This window comes from Halichoeres trimaculatus, unplaced genomic scaffold, assembly GCF_033239565.1.
Source record: "Halichoeres trimaculatus isolate MK-OKI-2021-1 unplaced genomic scaffold, fHalTri1.1 fHalTri1_scaffold_12, whole genome shotgun sequence".
Classification (NCBI taxonomy): domain Eukaryota; kingdom Metazoa; phylum Chordata; class Actinopteri; order Labriformes; family Labridae; genus Halichoeres; species Halichoeres trimaculatus.
In genome coordinates, this window is record NW_027437190.1 from 30,601,639 (window position 1) to 30,619,978 (window position 18,340).

Consider the following 18,340-nt stretch of genomic DNA (forward strand, 5'->3'; position numbering starts at 1 on the left):
TGTCTGCCGGACGGATGGACGGACAGAGTAACCACAGCGACTGAGCCGTGACTCCCCCCTGAACACCGCCGCCACCACGTCAAAGTGTGCGTCTGTGTGGGAGGACGGGTGGGTGGGTGGCAGCGCCGCACATTCTGCTCATCCATCTGGTTCACTTGGGGAATGACAGGCCGACATTTGCATTGGAAAGAAGAGGGGGAAAATGTTAGCAGACTGGATTTGAATTGCTCTCCGCTTGATTCAAAACCCCGCTCACATCTCGCAGAGCAAATATTTCACTCAGTCACATCACAACAAATAAAACTCCTTCCACTTTGATTCAGCGCGATATGAGCAAAGAGCGGCGACATGCATACTGTGGGCAAATTTCCAAGCGTGTTTCTCCCCTCCGAGGCCCGCTGCATTATGTATATTCCTGCCTGATGTAAACAACAGCCAGCAGGAGAGCTTTTAATGCATTATTCAAGGTTGTACTACGAATTAACTCAGTTACAATGAAACGGTCCCTTTTAAGTTCTGCTGCAGATGAGTAGCATCACTTCTGGAGAACATTAAAAGGAATGCAAGGATGAGGGGTAGCATGAAAATAATCAGATTGCTTCTGATTCACTTCACGTTTGTTGTGCGGAAAAAAAAGCAAACTGAAAAAAAAAGCTTGAGCATCCTTGGAAAGATTTTCAGCGATAACAGGTCCAGCTTGAGGCAGAGAAAAGATCATCTTGTTTTTTCTTAATTTCTCGTCTGTTTTGAAAATCAGAGGTGAGGCTTTTATTCGTGATGCGAAGACAGCGATGAGGAGGAGGAGGAGGAAGGCTGTATTTAAGCCTGCTCCATCCATTGGTTGGAGTTATAATCTTACTTTTAGAATAGAATAGAATAGAATAGAATAGAATAGAATAGAAGAGAATAGAATAGAAAAGTGCAAAAATGTCCATAAGAAATTAGATGACGACATCCCGTCCACCACTCGTCCACCACTCTCCAGCCCAGCCAGTCTCCACCTCCACAGGGTCCAGGACTGAGCCTCTCCAGCAGTCTGTTCAGTCTCTGTCTCCTGGATCCTGTCTGCTCACAGCAGGCGAAGCTCCTCCAATGTGGGGCTGGTGTCCAATGTCAGCTCCGTCAGCCATGTCCGTGAACAGCACGATGCCAGCTGGGTTAGCACGGCTAGCTCGTCCATCCCCCGGGGCTAGATCCCACGTTCCCAACAACGATGGATGGAAGGACAGGTCCACGTCATCACCTCCCAGCTCACATCCGAGAACCAGCATGTCGTCCTCACCTCCTCATCCTCAGCTCAAGGGAAATCATCAAGCCCTACACTAGTTAGCATTGACATGCTACAGGCTGCTAACAGCTAATTTCGCATGTAAACAATGCAGCCATGGTTACATGTAGGATCTCCAGACAAACACAGGAGAAAAGTAGTAAAAAAAATACCGCCGAAGCCACAAAAAGTTTGGTGTCCGTGACTAACAATGAACCATACAAAGTGATGATCCACTCCAAATACAAAGATTACGAAAAAGAGACGAAAAAAATTACAAGAAACGGACAAAGACAAGAGAGATGCTGCAACAGGCAGCTACTTGGGCAGCGCCTAGCAACGGAAAATGTTTTATGTGGGTCCCTTAACCTTTGGCCTGGATCTTTTTGCTTAATACCTCCATCAAGGAGGTTATGTTTTTGGGAGAGTTTGACTGTCTGTGAACGACATTACTCAAAAAGTTACGAATAAATCTTCATGAAATGTCCTGGAAATATTCTGCATACTAAGATCCAGAATATGAAATATGTGCTGGGTCATCATAATTTTCAACACTGTCAGGAAACAAATTACCAAACCTGCAACTAACACCACATTGTCGCGGACAGTCCCTGTTTTCCATCAGAGATCAAATTGATCAAAGCTTTCAGAAGCCTGAGGTCTCAGGCTCCGGACCTGTGAGTCTGAAGTCTGTTTCCTTTTTCTTTATCCAGGATTAAACAGACAGAACAGAGTCAAATCACATCCGCATTGTTGTGTTTTTGCACAACCTAATAGAATATCAACCTCCTCCTTATGGCAGCTGAGCTCCCACAGACAAATACGTCTGACTAGCATCAGCTTGCCAGATCAAATCAAATCAAATCAACTTTATTTGTATTGCACTTTATACACAACGCAGTGGATCCAAAGAGCTTTACAGCAAACACGCAGAGAGGAAAACAGAAAGCAAACACAAAGAGAGGAAGAAAAAACAGAGTGCTGAAAAGGAATGACGTAAACTTTAGAGCAACAATGACGCTGACAGTGACAAGAAAGATAACAGACATTAGAGTGACTGTTATCACAGTAATAATTCTGTTTCTACTGTTCAAATGTGACAAATGGAGCTATCATCCATCTACCAGTGTTGATGTAGAATGAAGAATGATACCAAAAATCCTACAAACGAGGAACACCAGCTTCGGATAAGTTACACCATGAGATGCTCAGAGACTTTAGCTGCATTTCCACCAAGTGGTCCAGTTTGGTTCATCTCAGTACAGCACTCATTTTATGGCGTTTCCATTGACTAATCCTGGGACAGATCCCCAAATAACCAAGATTAGCCGTCCCACTTTTTGGGACCTGTCCATTGGGGTGCCAGGTTAAACCAATCAGATCCCAGAAGGTGGGGCTACAACACTGCAGACCATTGATTGGAAACACGACCTTTATGTCCACCTCAAATTACCTGAAACATGTTGTAGAGAAATCGGCTCACTAAATGTCCTTAAATGACTGTTAATATGGGCAAAGCATAGACTGTATAATACATGTGAAGCCTTTCACGGGCTTTTAGCATCTTCGCCACACAGCTACAGGGTGCCCACCTGTCAGTTCATTGTGAGCCTCTGATTGGACAAACTTGTAACAGTCCTATTGTATCATTATGAGTGTACTGCAGCAGCGCCAAGCGCTTCCGCTAGGAGGTGCCCCCTCTCTTTTTTGGCTGTGTTTACATATATGTTCAGAAACAGGGTTCCTGACTGACCAAACTTTCAGTAGTGACATATTGGTGGAGATTTTGACATCTAGTTCAACTTTTCATATATGAAGAGCAAACTTAACGCTGTGGAGACCTGGCTACATGGTTCAAGTTTAGTTTTTGTTATAAAACTGTCGTGTGGAAAGTCCCTCATGGTCCGTTTTCTGTTTTATGCTGAGCTGCTATCCTGGGATTAGCCTTTAGCACCACACACCTCCACCAACTACTTTACATTGTGATATTCATAGATTCTAAATTACTGAGTTATAAGACGAAATTCACCCCAGTGTAGTGTGTGCAAACAGAGAAACCAGCTAGTACGACTGAAATTACTTTTTGTACCAAGTTTTGAACAGGTTTATGTTTGCTGTGTAATTCAGCTCTTTGTAATAGGTGTGTGTGTCGTTTCTGGTACCTCCAGAGCCAGCCTCCAGTGGACACTTCAGGAACTGCAGCTTTCAGCACTTCTTTTTTTAGATTTTAAAGGAGACTCAGTGTGCTAACTTTTCTGCCTATTTTCTGTCATCTTTGTTTAACCATCTATCTTTGGAAGTATATCTGTTGGAGTGTAATACTTTTTTTCTTTTTTTTACTTTTTCACCTCAAAAGCAAGACATTGTAGCTGCAACACAGCTATGCACTGCAAAAAATGAAATCTTATCTAGTGTTTTTGTCTTATTTTGAGTAGAAAATGACTTAATATGAGCCACATTCACCTGATCAGTGCAGAAAAATGTCTAATTATAGTTTAAAGAAACTTGAAAAGCACAATTTTCTTGTTCCATTGGCAGATTTTTTTTACTTGTTACAAACAATTCAGATCCAATTTTTCCTCTTTAAACAACTTGAAACAAGACATTTTTCTAGACTAATCAGATGGATATGGCTCATGTTGAGTATAATAAGGCAATTTCTACACAAAATAAGACAAAAACATTTGATAAGATTTCAGTTTTTTGCAGTGTGTAAATGACGCACACTGCTAAATCTGCAAATATAGCAAGAGTATCGTATGGTTTTGAATATTTCTTCACAACTCACTCTTAATATAAGTCCCGTCCAGTTAATGATCTTATTCGAATGGGTTGAAGCCTTCAAAAAATGCCTGGATTGCTTGTAATGAAGAAGATATATCTGCCAATGCTGCAAACAAAATGTTCTCCATACATTTCTTGGATAAGTCTTACATCTCTTCAAGAAACATATCAGAAAAACATTACTTCCTGCCAAACTCATTGTTTACTTGTTCAAAATTCAAGAAAAATCAGATATTCTGACTTTTAAGGAAAAAGTTTGCCACATTAAAATAAGACACTGAAATAACTAAGTGTGGATTTTTATTTACTAATGAGTGTGTCCATGCTGGCCAAAATTATGAGCTGTTTTTTAGCATCATCCATCAATCCAAGACTGGAAAATCAAACTAGTTGGAAAGCAAGAAATTGCTGCTGAAGAGAAGATTTTGGCCAACTCGTCTCAGCCAAGAAGTGTTCTGACTTTCCACACATTGGCATGTTTTCTTATCTCAGAGGAAATGATTGTATTTCCAAGTGATTCTAATGACTTGCTCAGTGTTTGTGTGTGTGTGTGTGTGTGTGTGTTAAAAAGTTAAGGAAAAATAAGCTCTCCCAAATATTAAGCCATGAAATGTTTTTCAGCAGTACATCCTGTCAGAACTTTGTTCTGCAGAAAGCTGTTTACGTCTCAGGAAACTTCTTAAACTTTGACACCTTTCAGCCAACTGTTTACTGAGCTGTTTCTAATGACTTCTGGCAGCTGGAGAAGGGGAAAGTGCTCCTACAGACGGAGCCAAATTACACTTTGGATGGTGGCCAGCGTACAGCAGTAGTTCAATAATCATGCAGTAAAACGTTGGACTTTCACAGAGGCTACATCTGTATTGTCACAACCCTCACTCTGAGAAATCAATGGCTTGTTTTTTGGTTTTCTGTCGTGTCTGTAGGGGTGGAGCTGCTCGCCTTGTACAACCACCCTCCAGTGCGAGAGTGCCAGGTGAAGTATTACACCGTCAAGGTGCCGCTGCGGGTTCAGAACTGCGACGAGGGGGTCAAAGGAGTGGAGGCAAACTGGCTAGACCACATGACCCAGCACTTCAACAACGGAGCCTCGTTGGTTGATGGATACTTCCACCTCGGCAACATTAACGGTGAGCAGATTTGAGTTCTTCCAGGTAAAAGTAGCAGAAAGTATTTCATCAAAGATGAACACATTAAAAAAAATCCAAGGTTACATTTTTGGATTGAGAACACAACCCAAAAAATGTTTAATGCTTTAACAAGACAGAAACAGCCTCCACCTTTAGTCTTCATTTCTTCAGACCTTGTGCAATTACAGTTATTAAATCCCAAAAAGGCTGCAAAATCTCTCCTCCAACTTAATCTGTCAACATTAAGGAGATGCTAAATTCAAGCCTGCCTCTGTAAAATAAAAAGCCTGGGCAGGTAATGATGTTCCTTGACCTTTCTGCCATTAATAATGCATTAGCCAGCATTCATTTTCCTCCGGAGAACCATCAGAACATATTTTAATAACTCCTGTACATGACTCCGAGAACCATCAGCGAATGCAATCCTGCAAGATTATATACCACCGACTTTCTCTTAATGGCTGCAGAAGTTTCAAGCTCCATTAAAAGACATTAGGAAGTTGCTCAAAGTTTTGTGCTTAGGCTGCCAACTCAAGCGAGAATCAACACACAGCTGGGAAACTTTCTGCTGAACAGAAACTTTTACATTTCATCTCATTGTTTTAATCATTTCCACAACTGTTCATGTGAATCTTTTACTAGACAGAAGCTCAAACAGGCTTAGTGTCCTTAACTTCAGCATGTAAAATTTATACTATGCATTATATGAAAGTTTAAATATTTAGAGGGGGAAATGCTCATTTTGTCTTTTGGATCAAAACATATTTATTGCTTTACTTTTCAGTCAGTATGTGCATTCGTAAGGGGGTAGGAAGCTGAAGTTGTTGTCATTAAGTCCCATTTGTTGGTTTTCTGCCTTGGAGTTTGGTTGACATGGGATCTCTCCAGATCTCCAGTCCACAAAAATAAACTAGAAAAGCACTTAAAGAGCACAGACCTCCGCCAAGCATATTGTGATTGCCACCAACACTTAAGTCCGACTTTAATGTTATACTCCCTTTCAGCAGACTGTCTGCTACAATTTGGTGTTAGTTGCAGGTTTGTACGATAATTTGTTTCCTGACAGTGTTGAAAATGATGATGACCCAGTACATACTAAATATTCCAGATCTAAGTATCCAGAATATTTCCAGGGTCTGGATCTTACGTTTACATCTGTCAGAAATTATGGTGACCTTGTCTTGTATTGTTTTGCAAAGCAATCCAACCATTTATGGTGGAGTTATATACACATATGGTGAAAACGGCCCTATCTCACAATGATAAGGAATCCTTTAGAAAAGCCCTGGATCCAGACAGTGACCCAGATCACCTCCAAAATTTAATCACTTCTATCTTATCCTATTTTGAACATTTCCTGAAAAATTCATCAAGATCTGTTTAGTTTTTGAGTTATGTTGTTCACAGACAGACAGACAGACGGACGGACGGGGAAATTCTCCCAAAATCATAACCTCCTTGGTGGGGGTAATCAGTAGAGGTAGACCGATATATCGGCCGGCCGATATATCGGGCCGATATTTGGACATTTGTCTCTATCGGCCATCGGCCGTATTTTCTTTTAAAAAGCCGATTTTTGATCCGTTGTATAAAATGATGCAATTTTTGATCAGGCACAAAAAAGATGAGCACCTCAAACTTGTGGAACCACTTGGATACATTACATACTTTTGTTCAAATTATATTAATAAGTTTAATTTTTTTTTTTTGACATTTTAAGAAGAGTGTGAATGTTTACTACTGCTTGTTACATTGTGTGTTTACTCAGACAAAATATTTCATTGTTTTGAAAGCTGAATAAATGTTCAGAGGACTGGACACGACTTGTTGTAATAGATTTCTTTTAGTTGCTCAGAAATTGCTGCGTTTCACAAAAATGTGATAAATATATATTTATTTAACAATCGGCCTGAATATCAAATTGGAAAAATCGGCTATGCATATCGGCATCGGCTGGCCAAATTTGGAAAGCATCGGCATCGGCCCCCAAAAAACCCATATCGGTCGACCTCTAGTAATCAGTTCAAGGGTATACAAAAGCAAAATGCCATACAGAGCTGAATCTTTCTGTCTGCAGTAGTTGAGAGAGATACAGCGTGAGCGCTGCACCACGCAGTGAACTACGCCATACTTAGAAACCAGCATAAGGTCAGTTTGGTCAGTTTGAGAAATTGAAGTGTTTCCTTGGTGCTACCTAGTCACGCTAACTGTCTGCACCAACAATTCATGAAATATTCACGCACCAGGGCTGCACGGTGACGCAACGGTTAGCGCTGCAGCCTCGCAGCAACAAGGTCACCAGTTCAATACCCAGCTTCGCCGATGGGCCTTTCAGAGTGGAGTCTGCATGTTCTCCCTGTGCATGTGTGGGTTGTCTGTCTGTGTCAGCCCTGTGACCAGTCTAGGGTGTACCCTGCCTCTCGCCCAATAACAGTTGGGATGGGCTCCACCCAGGATAAGGGGTTAAGAAAATGAATGAATGAATGAATTCACGCACCAAAGTCAAGGTATGCTGCAGGTTTTTGGTCCTCATGAAAAAACATCCCATGACTTCTCCATGGCAAATATTTTAATGAAATATTGGGACCATGCTTGTCGGGATGCATGGATCCAGCTTTTATTATTCTGATAACAGCCCGATACCTGGGCTTTGAGTATCCACCGATACCAATCTGATAATTGTGTTGAATAATAACCTGCATGCCCTACAGTGGGAAAAGACTGCTTATGTCACGGAGAGTGCCAGTAAAACAGGCAAAGAGCTGGTTGCCTGGATTGGCACCATGAATCATCCCCTTCCCACCAATACTGATCCGGCTTTTGGGCACCGACACCTGATACTATCATCGGTATGGGTGCATCCCTACATGATAGTCATGGGCCCTCAGATTTGTCACAATCTTCTCTCAACACTTCAGGTTTTTACCAGCCTCACATTATGACTCTCCCTACATTGAGGATTTCTGACATTCATGGAGCTTTTCAGTATCCTCTTTTAAACTCTTTCCTGTTTGGGTTTTCCTCTTCCTCCACCAGACCCCGGCGGCTCCTCGAGTCACTCTGACGCTGGAGAAATAAGCCAGCCAAAGTAAATAGGAGTCATAATTCATTAATCGTGGAAAGTGAACGCCTCAGCAACTCTGAAACACAGATAATTAACCTGATAACAAATTAGAGCCTCCTTGCATATTTTATGTCCTGAGAATGGAGTAATGAAGTGTATTATTATGATTCCGTTTTTTCTGCATATTAAGAGTCCTCGAATGTATTTTGCATTTTTTATGCTCTGCTGAGATACGGGTCTTTTGAACGCTGGAATTACTGGGTCGAATAGAAAGCAGATCAGCTGCATTATGAAACTCTCTTTCTCTGACTTATGGGAATGAATTCAGCTCACACCGGCAGCTTAACCGCTTTAGAAAACAGACAACTTTACAGAGGTGAACGCTGCACTTTGTGGATTTTGGACCCCTGGGAGCAGCTGGCAGTGTGACATCAAAGCAGTAACCCATTTGTTGTTAGCGACTAATTACATCAAACAGCCGCGCAGCTCGGCTTTAAATATCAGAATCCAATTCCTGCCGTCTCCATATTTAGCAGCTTCTTTGAGACACACTTCTGAATTCATGATGAGAAGCTTGATTAAGCGTGAGACCATCGCAACCTCATCAGCATCAAGGACGAGTTTGACAGGAAAACAGCCCATGAAAAGACGCACACTGACAAAAAAAAGACGTGCAGTTGGACGGGAGATTGTAGTGACACTGACAGGCTTATTTGAGGAAACAGAACAACCAGCGTGCCTCAGCTTTTATTTGGTGACAGATAAACACCACGTCTAATGAAAGTAAATATGTGGTTCTCACAGCCTGATCCTCTTCTGCATCTATTTTTAATTGTAACTCATATTTTCAGATCTTATTACAGTATTTGCTCATTGCTGCAGCTCTTCCTGCTCCTTTTATGGATGGTCATGGTCTGCTGGAAACCCAGCCAGTCAGTAACTTGGGTCCTGGCTTTGTAACAAGTGTTGAATAAGATATAGATTCACTACAATTAGCCAAATTCAGTTCAGAAATATGATGTAAGTTATTCTTTAGCACTATCATAAACTTGACATGTGGTCTTGAGAAAGATACCTCAATCTCATTTGAGTGGATGGCCAAGACATATAGAAGAAAAACTGTTATATCAACGATTACAAATATTGGTCATTGCATTTTTTCCCATTTACAATAATGTCTATTTTTGTACATTTGCTGGCACTTGAAGGCTCATATACCTCTTTTCCACTTAACTGATGCTGGTGCCAGTTCCGGACCAGTGCCTGACTAAGCACTAGTTCTTTGAGTTTCCACTAACTAAGAACTGGCTCTAGGTGCTTAAAACTGGTGCTTAGCGAGCACCAACTCTTTGCTGGGCCAGAGCCACTGACTGTATATGGAGTGGACAGCATGGTTTCGCCATTTACCATTGTATGGTTTTGAAGCCAAAATTTCTCCGTCACAGGTGCCGCCATTGTAGCAGTTGCGCAGTACAGACTGTGAGAGGTTCTGGGAGAATCTGTGTAGAGCAGGGTGACAATTTCGTTCTTGAAATGTCTCATCACTTCTTGACTCCACCTCCCGAGATATTTCACAATTCCCTGAGAAAAATACACAAGAACAGCAGCTGTCAATAATTGTTTAACGTGATTTAAAACCTTGTTTTTAACCTCTAATAACTAAGAAAAACAAAAACTTTTCAAACCACCACAACAATCAGATGTGAGAAACATTTCTACAGCCCATCTAGAATGACTGGAAAGACGGATTTTTTTTTTTTTTTACCTTTACTGCAGCCAGCCACCAGAGGGAGCAGTTCTTGTGGCAACCTTACTTGGAGTTGAGATCTTGAGATTATGACGTCCATTTATTTATTTATTTTTTTTGTCAGAAGACTCAAAGGATGCTGATGGTTTAAGCTCAAGGAGAAGTGACATTAACAGAGCTGCAGGGCACAGTGGCTTGCCAGGTCAGTTCTAAGAAACCATTCCCCTGGAGCAGTGCATATCACCCATCAGCCACCCATCAAGATGCTGCTAAAGTTAGAGACTAGTTTGTGTCTCCTTGTGAGGTGGTTTACTAGTGTTTGCCCAAAGTACAACAAAATTGCAAAAAGAAGAATTTACCAATCCAGGAGTCAAACCCAGGCTGCCTGGGTGAAAACCAGGAATCCTAACTGCTGGACCATATGGGATATAAAGATATGGCCAATATCAGGGAGAAGCATGTTGACTCCCTCAACAGGCCTGATCGCCCAGCAAGGTCAGACTGACCCGAAGTCCAACTTTTCACCTAGAATATGTAATCCCTCATAGATACTCTTTGTCAATAAAATATAGAGCCGATTGACTCAAATTAAAGGGATTTAAAGAATAAAATGTGACACTAACTCGTTCAGGATGGTTTGAAGTAAAGCTGCTGTCTATCTGAGCATGTAAGCAAGCTCCTAACCAAGCTTGATACAACTCAAAAGAAGAACTTTGTTGACTGTAGAGACACATTGCAGTGACTTTATGATACCTGGGTGTTACCTGGTAAAGCCTCCACCTGAACTTTCCTCACACACACACATCCTAGAGGTCAGGAGAGGACAGGTCCCAGTTTGAACCATCTAAACTCCCTCCAGACTGCAAGATTGGGACATTCTGAGTTGCTGTAATTCTTTGTAATCTGAGACAGATTATAAATCTCCTTTGGCATCTTTGTTAACACACACACTGAAAAAAAAAAAAAAAGAAATTCTCCCATCCGTCATCCACCCAAACACAACATAGATCCATCCCTGTGCAAACACTGTCAGGCATGAGTCAACAATAACCTCTACAAGCAAACCATACATGAACAGTCATTCATAATTGAGCTATTGTTATGCAAAGCCTATGATTCAGTAATGACTGAAATTAATTATCTGTGAAGCACTCAGCTTCTGATGCCTGAGATCCAAACAGTACCATGATTTATAATCAACTCTAGAGCACTTAAAGAGCTGTATACCTTCATCATGGAGGGAATAAAGGGTAATGGACGATGTGACGACATTACTGACAAACAGGCGTATCAGCAGAGTGATGTATTAGAGCGTAACCACTTTTTCTGATACGTTAGCTGCTTCTGTTTGATTTCATCTCATTTATCTTTTTAATGCACCCCTCTTTTCACCTAAATTGGATTAATTAGCATGATTTATTCCCTGTTTCAAAGCTCTTGAAGCCATTTTGGACATGAAAAAATCCCATTGTGTTAACGACGAGAAGCATCACAGCGGTAAAAGTTGTGTTAAAATCTAAATCAAGCAGTTTGTTGTTGAGCGGGAGCTCACAGATTACCTGTCGCGTGTTTAAACATGTGTATCATGTTCCCGCTGTCAGGTTGTTGGGGGGTTTTTTTGTAAACGCTGTGCTACCTCTCTTTTGTCCCAGACAATCGTCCGTCTGGCGCAGTCCAAAGGGACGTACACTAACGCACAAACACACAACAACACACCGTGTCCCCATGCTCCTTCCAAAGATGGGTTTCCATGGTGAAGCAGGATGAGAAAGCATTAGCGGGCATTGTTTGAGTATGCATGTGTATATCTGTGCGTGTGTGTGTGTGTGTGTGTGTGTGTGTGTGTGTGTGTGTGTGTGTCAGATCACCCAGACATTGTTTGCGGTGGAGACCTCGCCTGAGCCTCAGTGTAGGATATTAGAGCGATATTGGATTGAATTTACAGATCCAAAGCTGCACGCAGGCCCCACTGTCATAAGACACGCATTAAAGATTCATTCACACTGTGCCACTGTCTGGAAACACACACTACATCACAAACACACACCTACAAAGACACACACAGAGTCCTCGCCGCCTCCCTGAAGTTGTGCGCAGAGTGGGGGTTGAGTTTGTTTACTGAAGAACTGACAGTAACGGTGTTGACGGGGAGTTTGCTTTTGTTACTTGTTTAGCTTAAGCTATCTCCAGAGCCACAATAAGGATTTGTAGCCTGGTTGTGAGACATCGAGCTATTCATATGCATGACAGTCAGCCCTCACTGGTTGCTAAATTTGGGCAGAGGAATAAAAGAACAGAGAGGGAGAAAGAGATGTGGATGTGAAATTCCAGTAAGGTTCTTCTTTGGACTTTTTCTGAGAAAAGAAATTCAGTGAAGAGGATTTTCCTGAGACACAAGTCGACAAGAGGTGGAATTAGTGCTGCAATGTGCATGATCCTGGTGCATGCATGTGTGTCTAAGTGGCTGCGGTTGTGCGTGTATAGGATTTGACAGCACAGCATGTGTCCTCTCCACCTCTGAGTTGTAGTCATAAGACAGGTTGAGTGCTCGCTTAATGCAGTTGTTTTTTTTGTCTCTGTTCAACATATTCAGGCAGATAAAAGGCAAAACAAATGGACTTTTGTGACTGAAATGAAAGCTGCAGAAATCCTGGATGTAGATAGTAGAGCCGAAGAGATCATGTTCACAGTTTTGTTGCTCAGTGAACAACATGAGAGTGTTTTATCCTAACTTAACTTTAAAAAGAGGATAAAGGGGATAAATTGTTCAAAGTTGGATAATCTCTAATGAAAACATCCATGCCACACTGGGTTAGACTTCTACAAAGGGTTTGACAACATTAGAGATTATCCAAAAAAAAAATACTGATGTTTAAGAGGTGTTTTCAGGCAGTTGGATCATGACTTTTCCTGTCTGACATTAAGTTCTTACGCACACTGTCGTAAATTACTTTTAGCGAGGTGTGTGTTTTGGAATCAAATGGAGATCGGATCAAAACAGACTTTCTTTGTTCAAGTCAACTTTTTACTGGCTACAACGCTCTGAGGTAAGGTATTTATCAGTACAGTTATGTAGCGCTATGGTTTGAAACGTGAAATCAAGCAGAGGTGGTCGTAGCTGGCTAGATGTAGTGCTATCGGCAGCCCACATATCTGTAGGCTAACATGACAACAAGTAAACACTGTCAGTTTGTAAGTAGTTTAGTAGCTGTTTAAATTTAGCACAGCTGGCAGCCCGGTGCTTTAAGTTATGTCTGTTATATGCAACGTTAGTGAATCCTAGTTAGTTATGTCCTGCCAGTCATCTACCAATCAGAGCTAACGTAACCTCACTCTTCATTTTATTGATAGACTCTCAAGTTTGAACAGACCACTGCAGAATAACTGCTGACTGTGGGTTGGAATGAACAATATTGCAAACAGATTAGCCCCTGTGTTAGCCTTTAGCTCGTGCTCTATTACTCTCAGTTTATCTTTCTTCTGCTCTTCTGTCTTTTTTCTGTCTGACAGTTTGGCTCCAGTGTCCACCATCACTACAAAATTAATCACAGAAATCGTTTTCAGCAGAGAAAAACACAGATCTCTTTTCTCTCCTCTAAATTTTGTCAGCCGGTTTGGTGTTGTCATAGAGACCTAGATGTGCCGCAAATCAGTCGAGTTCTACTCAACCCGACCCAGAAGCTACGAAGCAGCAGTTTAAAATAACCTGTAACCTGTAATATTGGTGCTGATAATCTAATTGTAAAGCGTGGATTACCACCAGACATATATCTAGAAGGGAGACTTTTGCAAGTTCACTTGGAAACTTTTCACAACCCCTTTTAATAACTTTTTCTTTTGATGGTAAACATTTTCAAGCCCCTGTTACCTCTCAATATACACGTCTACGTAGTAACACAGTGTGCACAAACTACACAACTGTATATTGGTATATTAACCCCAAAAAATCCCAATAAACCTCTTTTACAGAGGAATTACTCTTAAAACATTTAAATGTTCAACTTCCAAATCCTTAGTGTGGGTGGCTTACTGTTGGCAGAGGTGAAGATCGCAGAGATATAACTCTTCATTTTTCTTGTCTTTGTTTTGACATTTGTGAAATTTTATTTTCAGCCAAAATTTTTTCACTAAGTTGGCCAGGCTAGCTTGGTTTTATTTAATAAAACAGCTAACTGGGCACACACCAATTTGGGAATCACTGCACTGAACTTGAATGGCTCCAGAAAGTTCCACAGTGAATCAGTGATTTTACATTTTAAGTTGCAGTCTGAAAAATGCAGTCATCCTGAAACCTATGGATAAAATGTAAGAATTAGGTTGTGTCTGAAGATTTTTTTGAATAATAACTTTATTAATGCAGAAACTTAAGCAAAATTATTTCCAAAAACAAAGCATGAGTACAGACAGCATGACTGAAGTGACATGAGAAAAACTCATGAGTGAAATACTCAAGAAGGTGCAACAGGTTAAAATCTTATAGATCACTTAACGCAGCGGTCTGCAACCTTTACTTTCCAAAGAGACGTTTTGTCTCAGCTCACCTGGATAGAAGTCATTCAGAAGCCACAAAACCTACTGTATCCTCACATTAAGACTAAAAAGTGTATAATCTAGTAGTTATCTAAATGAGAAGTTTTTGTGCTTATACAATTTTCATGTGAATTTTATAGTTGTTTTTTTTTTATTTTTTTTTTATTTTTAATAAATTTGGAAAGTTAAGAAAAAAAGAAATTTGTAACGTCATAGATTTTATAAATTTGCAAAGTTTATGAAATTTCAATTAATTGCAAATTTAAAAAAATTGCAAAATACAAAAATAAAATTAAAAAATTAAAAAAATATGTTTGTATATATATATATATATATATATATATATATATATATATATATATATATATATATATATATATATATATATATATATATATATATAACAAAATGTCTTAAATCTGCAAAAAAAAAAAAATAATGCAATTTCAAGTTTTTGTTTCATTTCCAATTATTGTAAGTTTTTTCAAAAAAAATTGCAAAAAAAGGGATTTATATAAGTTATTCAAACATTTGCTAAATCTTCAAAAATGTTGAATTCTTTTTCTTAAATGTCAAAAATGTCAAAAATTGAAAATAAAAAAATCCAAAAATCTGAAAAAAAATGGCAAAAAAATCACAAAAATTAAACGCTTTATTTCAAGAGGTGATGCATTTTTAGTAACAAATGTTATATTTTGATTTTACTTAGTGTCTGTGTCGTTACCATTAATACCATCTGTAAGAAAAAAAAAAAATTAAGGCTACAAGGAGCCACTGCAAAGGAGTCAAAGAGCCGCATGATGCTCCAGAGCCACAGGTTTCAGACCCCTGACTTAACGGATAAGTAACTCTGGTTCTGATCAAGTTATGGATCAGAAAGAAACAGATATTTAAAGGACTAGCCATGATCCTGACTCTGCATTTCAAAATCAAAATACCACGCTGTGCATGAAGCAAGTTCCTGCAGGTCATGGAAGTCACACGCTGATCAGCTGACAGGCTGATGTTTAAATCAGCGCTTCTTACCTGACCAATCACAGCTCTTTCTGTCGGTAAGGGGGTGTTTTTAAAACATGTCTTCTGAAGCAGCATAGGCTTGTCAAAGCTTGTTATAATGCACCATGTGATGTGCTGCACCATAAGGTAACAGGGATTAAAAATCATGTCGTGCAAATGTTCGGAGCGTCAGTGAGGCAGGTATATCTTCATAGATGCCTCCATGTCGCCCACCTGCAGTTTCCCCCCTGTCTGTGTCATCTGTATTCAGATCAAAGCAAACATTTGTAACCCCCCCTGGTATCCAATCATCACGCTGTCAATCCTCTGCTCCTTCTCTACCAGCCGAAGTCTGCCCGGTAACCCAGAGGTACCAGCCTGCCAGCTGCCAAACCTTTGGCTCCGCAGGGAAGAGTCACATCCAATCCACACAGACACACACACACGCACAGTCTCATCTCTTCTCTCCCTCCGTTGTCCACTCATCCTGTTTGAAATATAGATAAGCTGTCAGCAGCACGTCTGCAGCACTCTGAGGCGCACATGTTTAAATCACGTCAGCAGACGTGACCTGGGGCAGGGTCACCTTCGGCTCAGCTGGACCACAACATTTACAGTTTAAGCTGGAGTGTCCATCAGTGTGGAGCCAGAGCACGCAGAGGGGAACATTTTTTACCCTTTATTGATAGGAAAGCTTAAAAAAAAAGTGGAAATGTAGGAAATGTAAGTGTGTATTAAGACATGTAACAAAGGGTTATATGATGACAACAGGCACTTCTTGAGGACTGAATCCCCCACAGGGCAGGAACTGTAATTACAGCTCCACTATGTGAAAATAAAAACGTTTAATAGAAAAGAAGAAGAAGAATATGGAAGTGTATTGCATTCACTTGAAGAAAGAAAAAAAACTCAGGTTTTTCAGAGTAATTTATTCTTCGGTTTGTTTTTTGTGGTAATTAATTGTGTTTTTCTGATTAATATTTTTTTATTGTTTGTTTTTTGTTATAATTTTTCTGTTTTTATGAGTAATTTTTAATGGTAATTAATTTAGTTTTTCTGATTAATATTTTTTTATTGGTTTGTGTTTTGTTATAATTTTTTCTGTTTTTATGAGTAATTTTTAATGGTGATTAATTTTGTTTTTCTGATTAATATTTTTTTATTTGTTTGTGTTTTGTTATAATTTTTTCCTCCGGTTTTTAGGAGTAATTTTTTTTTCCTGAAGTATCGAGCTACTTCGAAATCCCGTGAGAACCCCCAACCTGCGGACACTCCCATGGAACTGCACCTGAGCAGTTGGGGGTTCTGGTGCCTTGCTCAAGGGCACTTGACAAAACAGTTAGTGTAGTTTAATTCAATGAAAAGCTTCACAATTATCTGCATTTCTATGGGTAATCCAGTTTAACTACTGAGTCCTGCAAAAGAAATCCAGTTACAAACCACAAAAAATCAAATATGAAACAAAAGTATCCGGAGTACAGGTGTGTGTAACTCATTGGTTAAGCATTAAATTGTCATCACACTCACTTGTCAGTTGAATTAATCTTTTTACTAATGTCCACCTAAAATGACACCTGCCACTTGCCATGGGTTTTTGGCTAATGCTACACAATCATATGCTAAACAAGCTAGGATGACAGGATGACATCTCACATGGCAGTTTTGACCCTAAAAATTTGGAACAAAGTAGTATCTGGACTGTTTCTGGTTAAAATGGCAAATAAGCATGCAAAAACCAGCGATGAGGACTGTAGGCTGATGGTGGTAGCTCTGCTTTCCTTAAAGTGGATTTATGACGTCATTTTCATGCAGTCCTTTTTCACGCTGAAAATGCGCACACTTAAAAATTTCTAACCTGCCGGACAGAGACGCGCAGCAGGCAGAAGAACAGGATCTCCTAGTGGTCATAGTGCCGAAATACAGGGATCTGTATGACTCTTCACACAGAGATCACTATGATAACCAAGTGGTAAATAATTCATGTTGTGAAATTGCGGTCACCCCAAGCGGCAACCTTCGGTCTAAGAATATGAGACACTGCTGAAGTGCTAAAACCTGCTGTTTCTAGAGTGTCCACTTAAGGCTGGTTGCAGAAGCACAGGAAGTCACGTACACACCAAGTCAAAAAAGCAGAAATTAACCTATTTACAGCCTGGTTCAAAAAACGTCTCCTGTTTAAATTGCTTATTTTACTACCAGCACTCACTGTACTGGGGGTGATTTTTTTTTTTTAACTCGGCAGTTTAGAGGGTGTAAGGAGCTTGCCCAATCAGAGGTACAGCTCAGGGTCACGTGACCGACAGGTGCCCTATAGCTATATGCTAAGCCTTTGCCACTTCCAATATTGCAGCAATAGCCGATGTGCTTCATTTTCCTTTTCATAAACAGACGGGTGACGTCGGCGAGACTATGGGCCACTCCCAGCAGAGAAGAGGAATTGGTTAAACAACTTGGAAAAATCTCCAGGACAGATATGTAAATGTGTTGTAAACAAAGGCAAACTTCTTCAACTCCCATTTAGTACTCTGGTAGACGTAGGTTTGTGATATACCGCCCCCTGTAGTTTGGGAATGGACACTGACGGACACAACGCAGGGTGTAAAAAAAGTATAAAAGTGTCACGAGTTCTCTCACCCAGATCTCATTTGTTTCATTTCCTCTCATCCGGAAAGCATAACATAGCCTTTTTGTCAAAGTTAGCAAGCTAGCAGTGTTAGCCTGCAGAATCTGTGACCCGCAGCTTTAATACTGAAGTCGGGCTCCATTTTGACAAAAGTTGATTTCGGTTACAACTTTTGTCTAGATAAATGACCTAGAAAAAA

The 18,340-nt window shown here is 40.3% G+C and overlaps 1 protein-coding gene across 1 annotated transcript in view; it reads left to right on the forward strand.

Annotated features, from left to right (window-relative positions):
- The window catches only part of rftn1b (raftlin, lipid raft linker 1b), a 204,086-nt gene that overhangs the window by 133,794 nt on the left and 51,952 nt on the right, over positions 1–18,340 (forward strand). Inside the window, exon 6 of the mRNA XM_074683789.1 lies at positions 4,978–5,181. Coding sequence (XP_074539890.1) covers positions 4,978–5,181 — 204 coding nt within the window. The remainder of the gene's footprint in view (positions 1–4,977; positions 5,182–18,340) is intronic.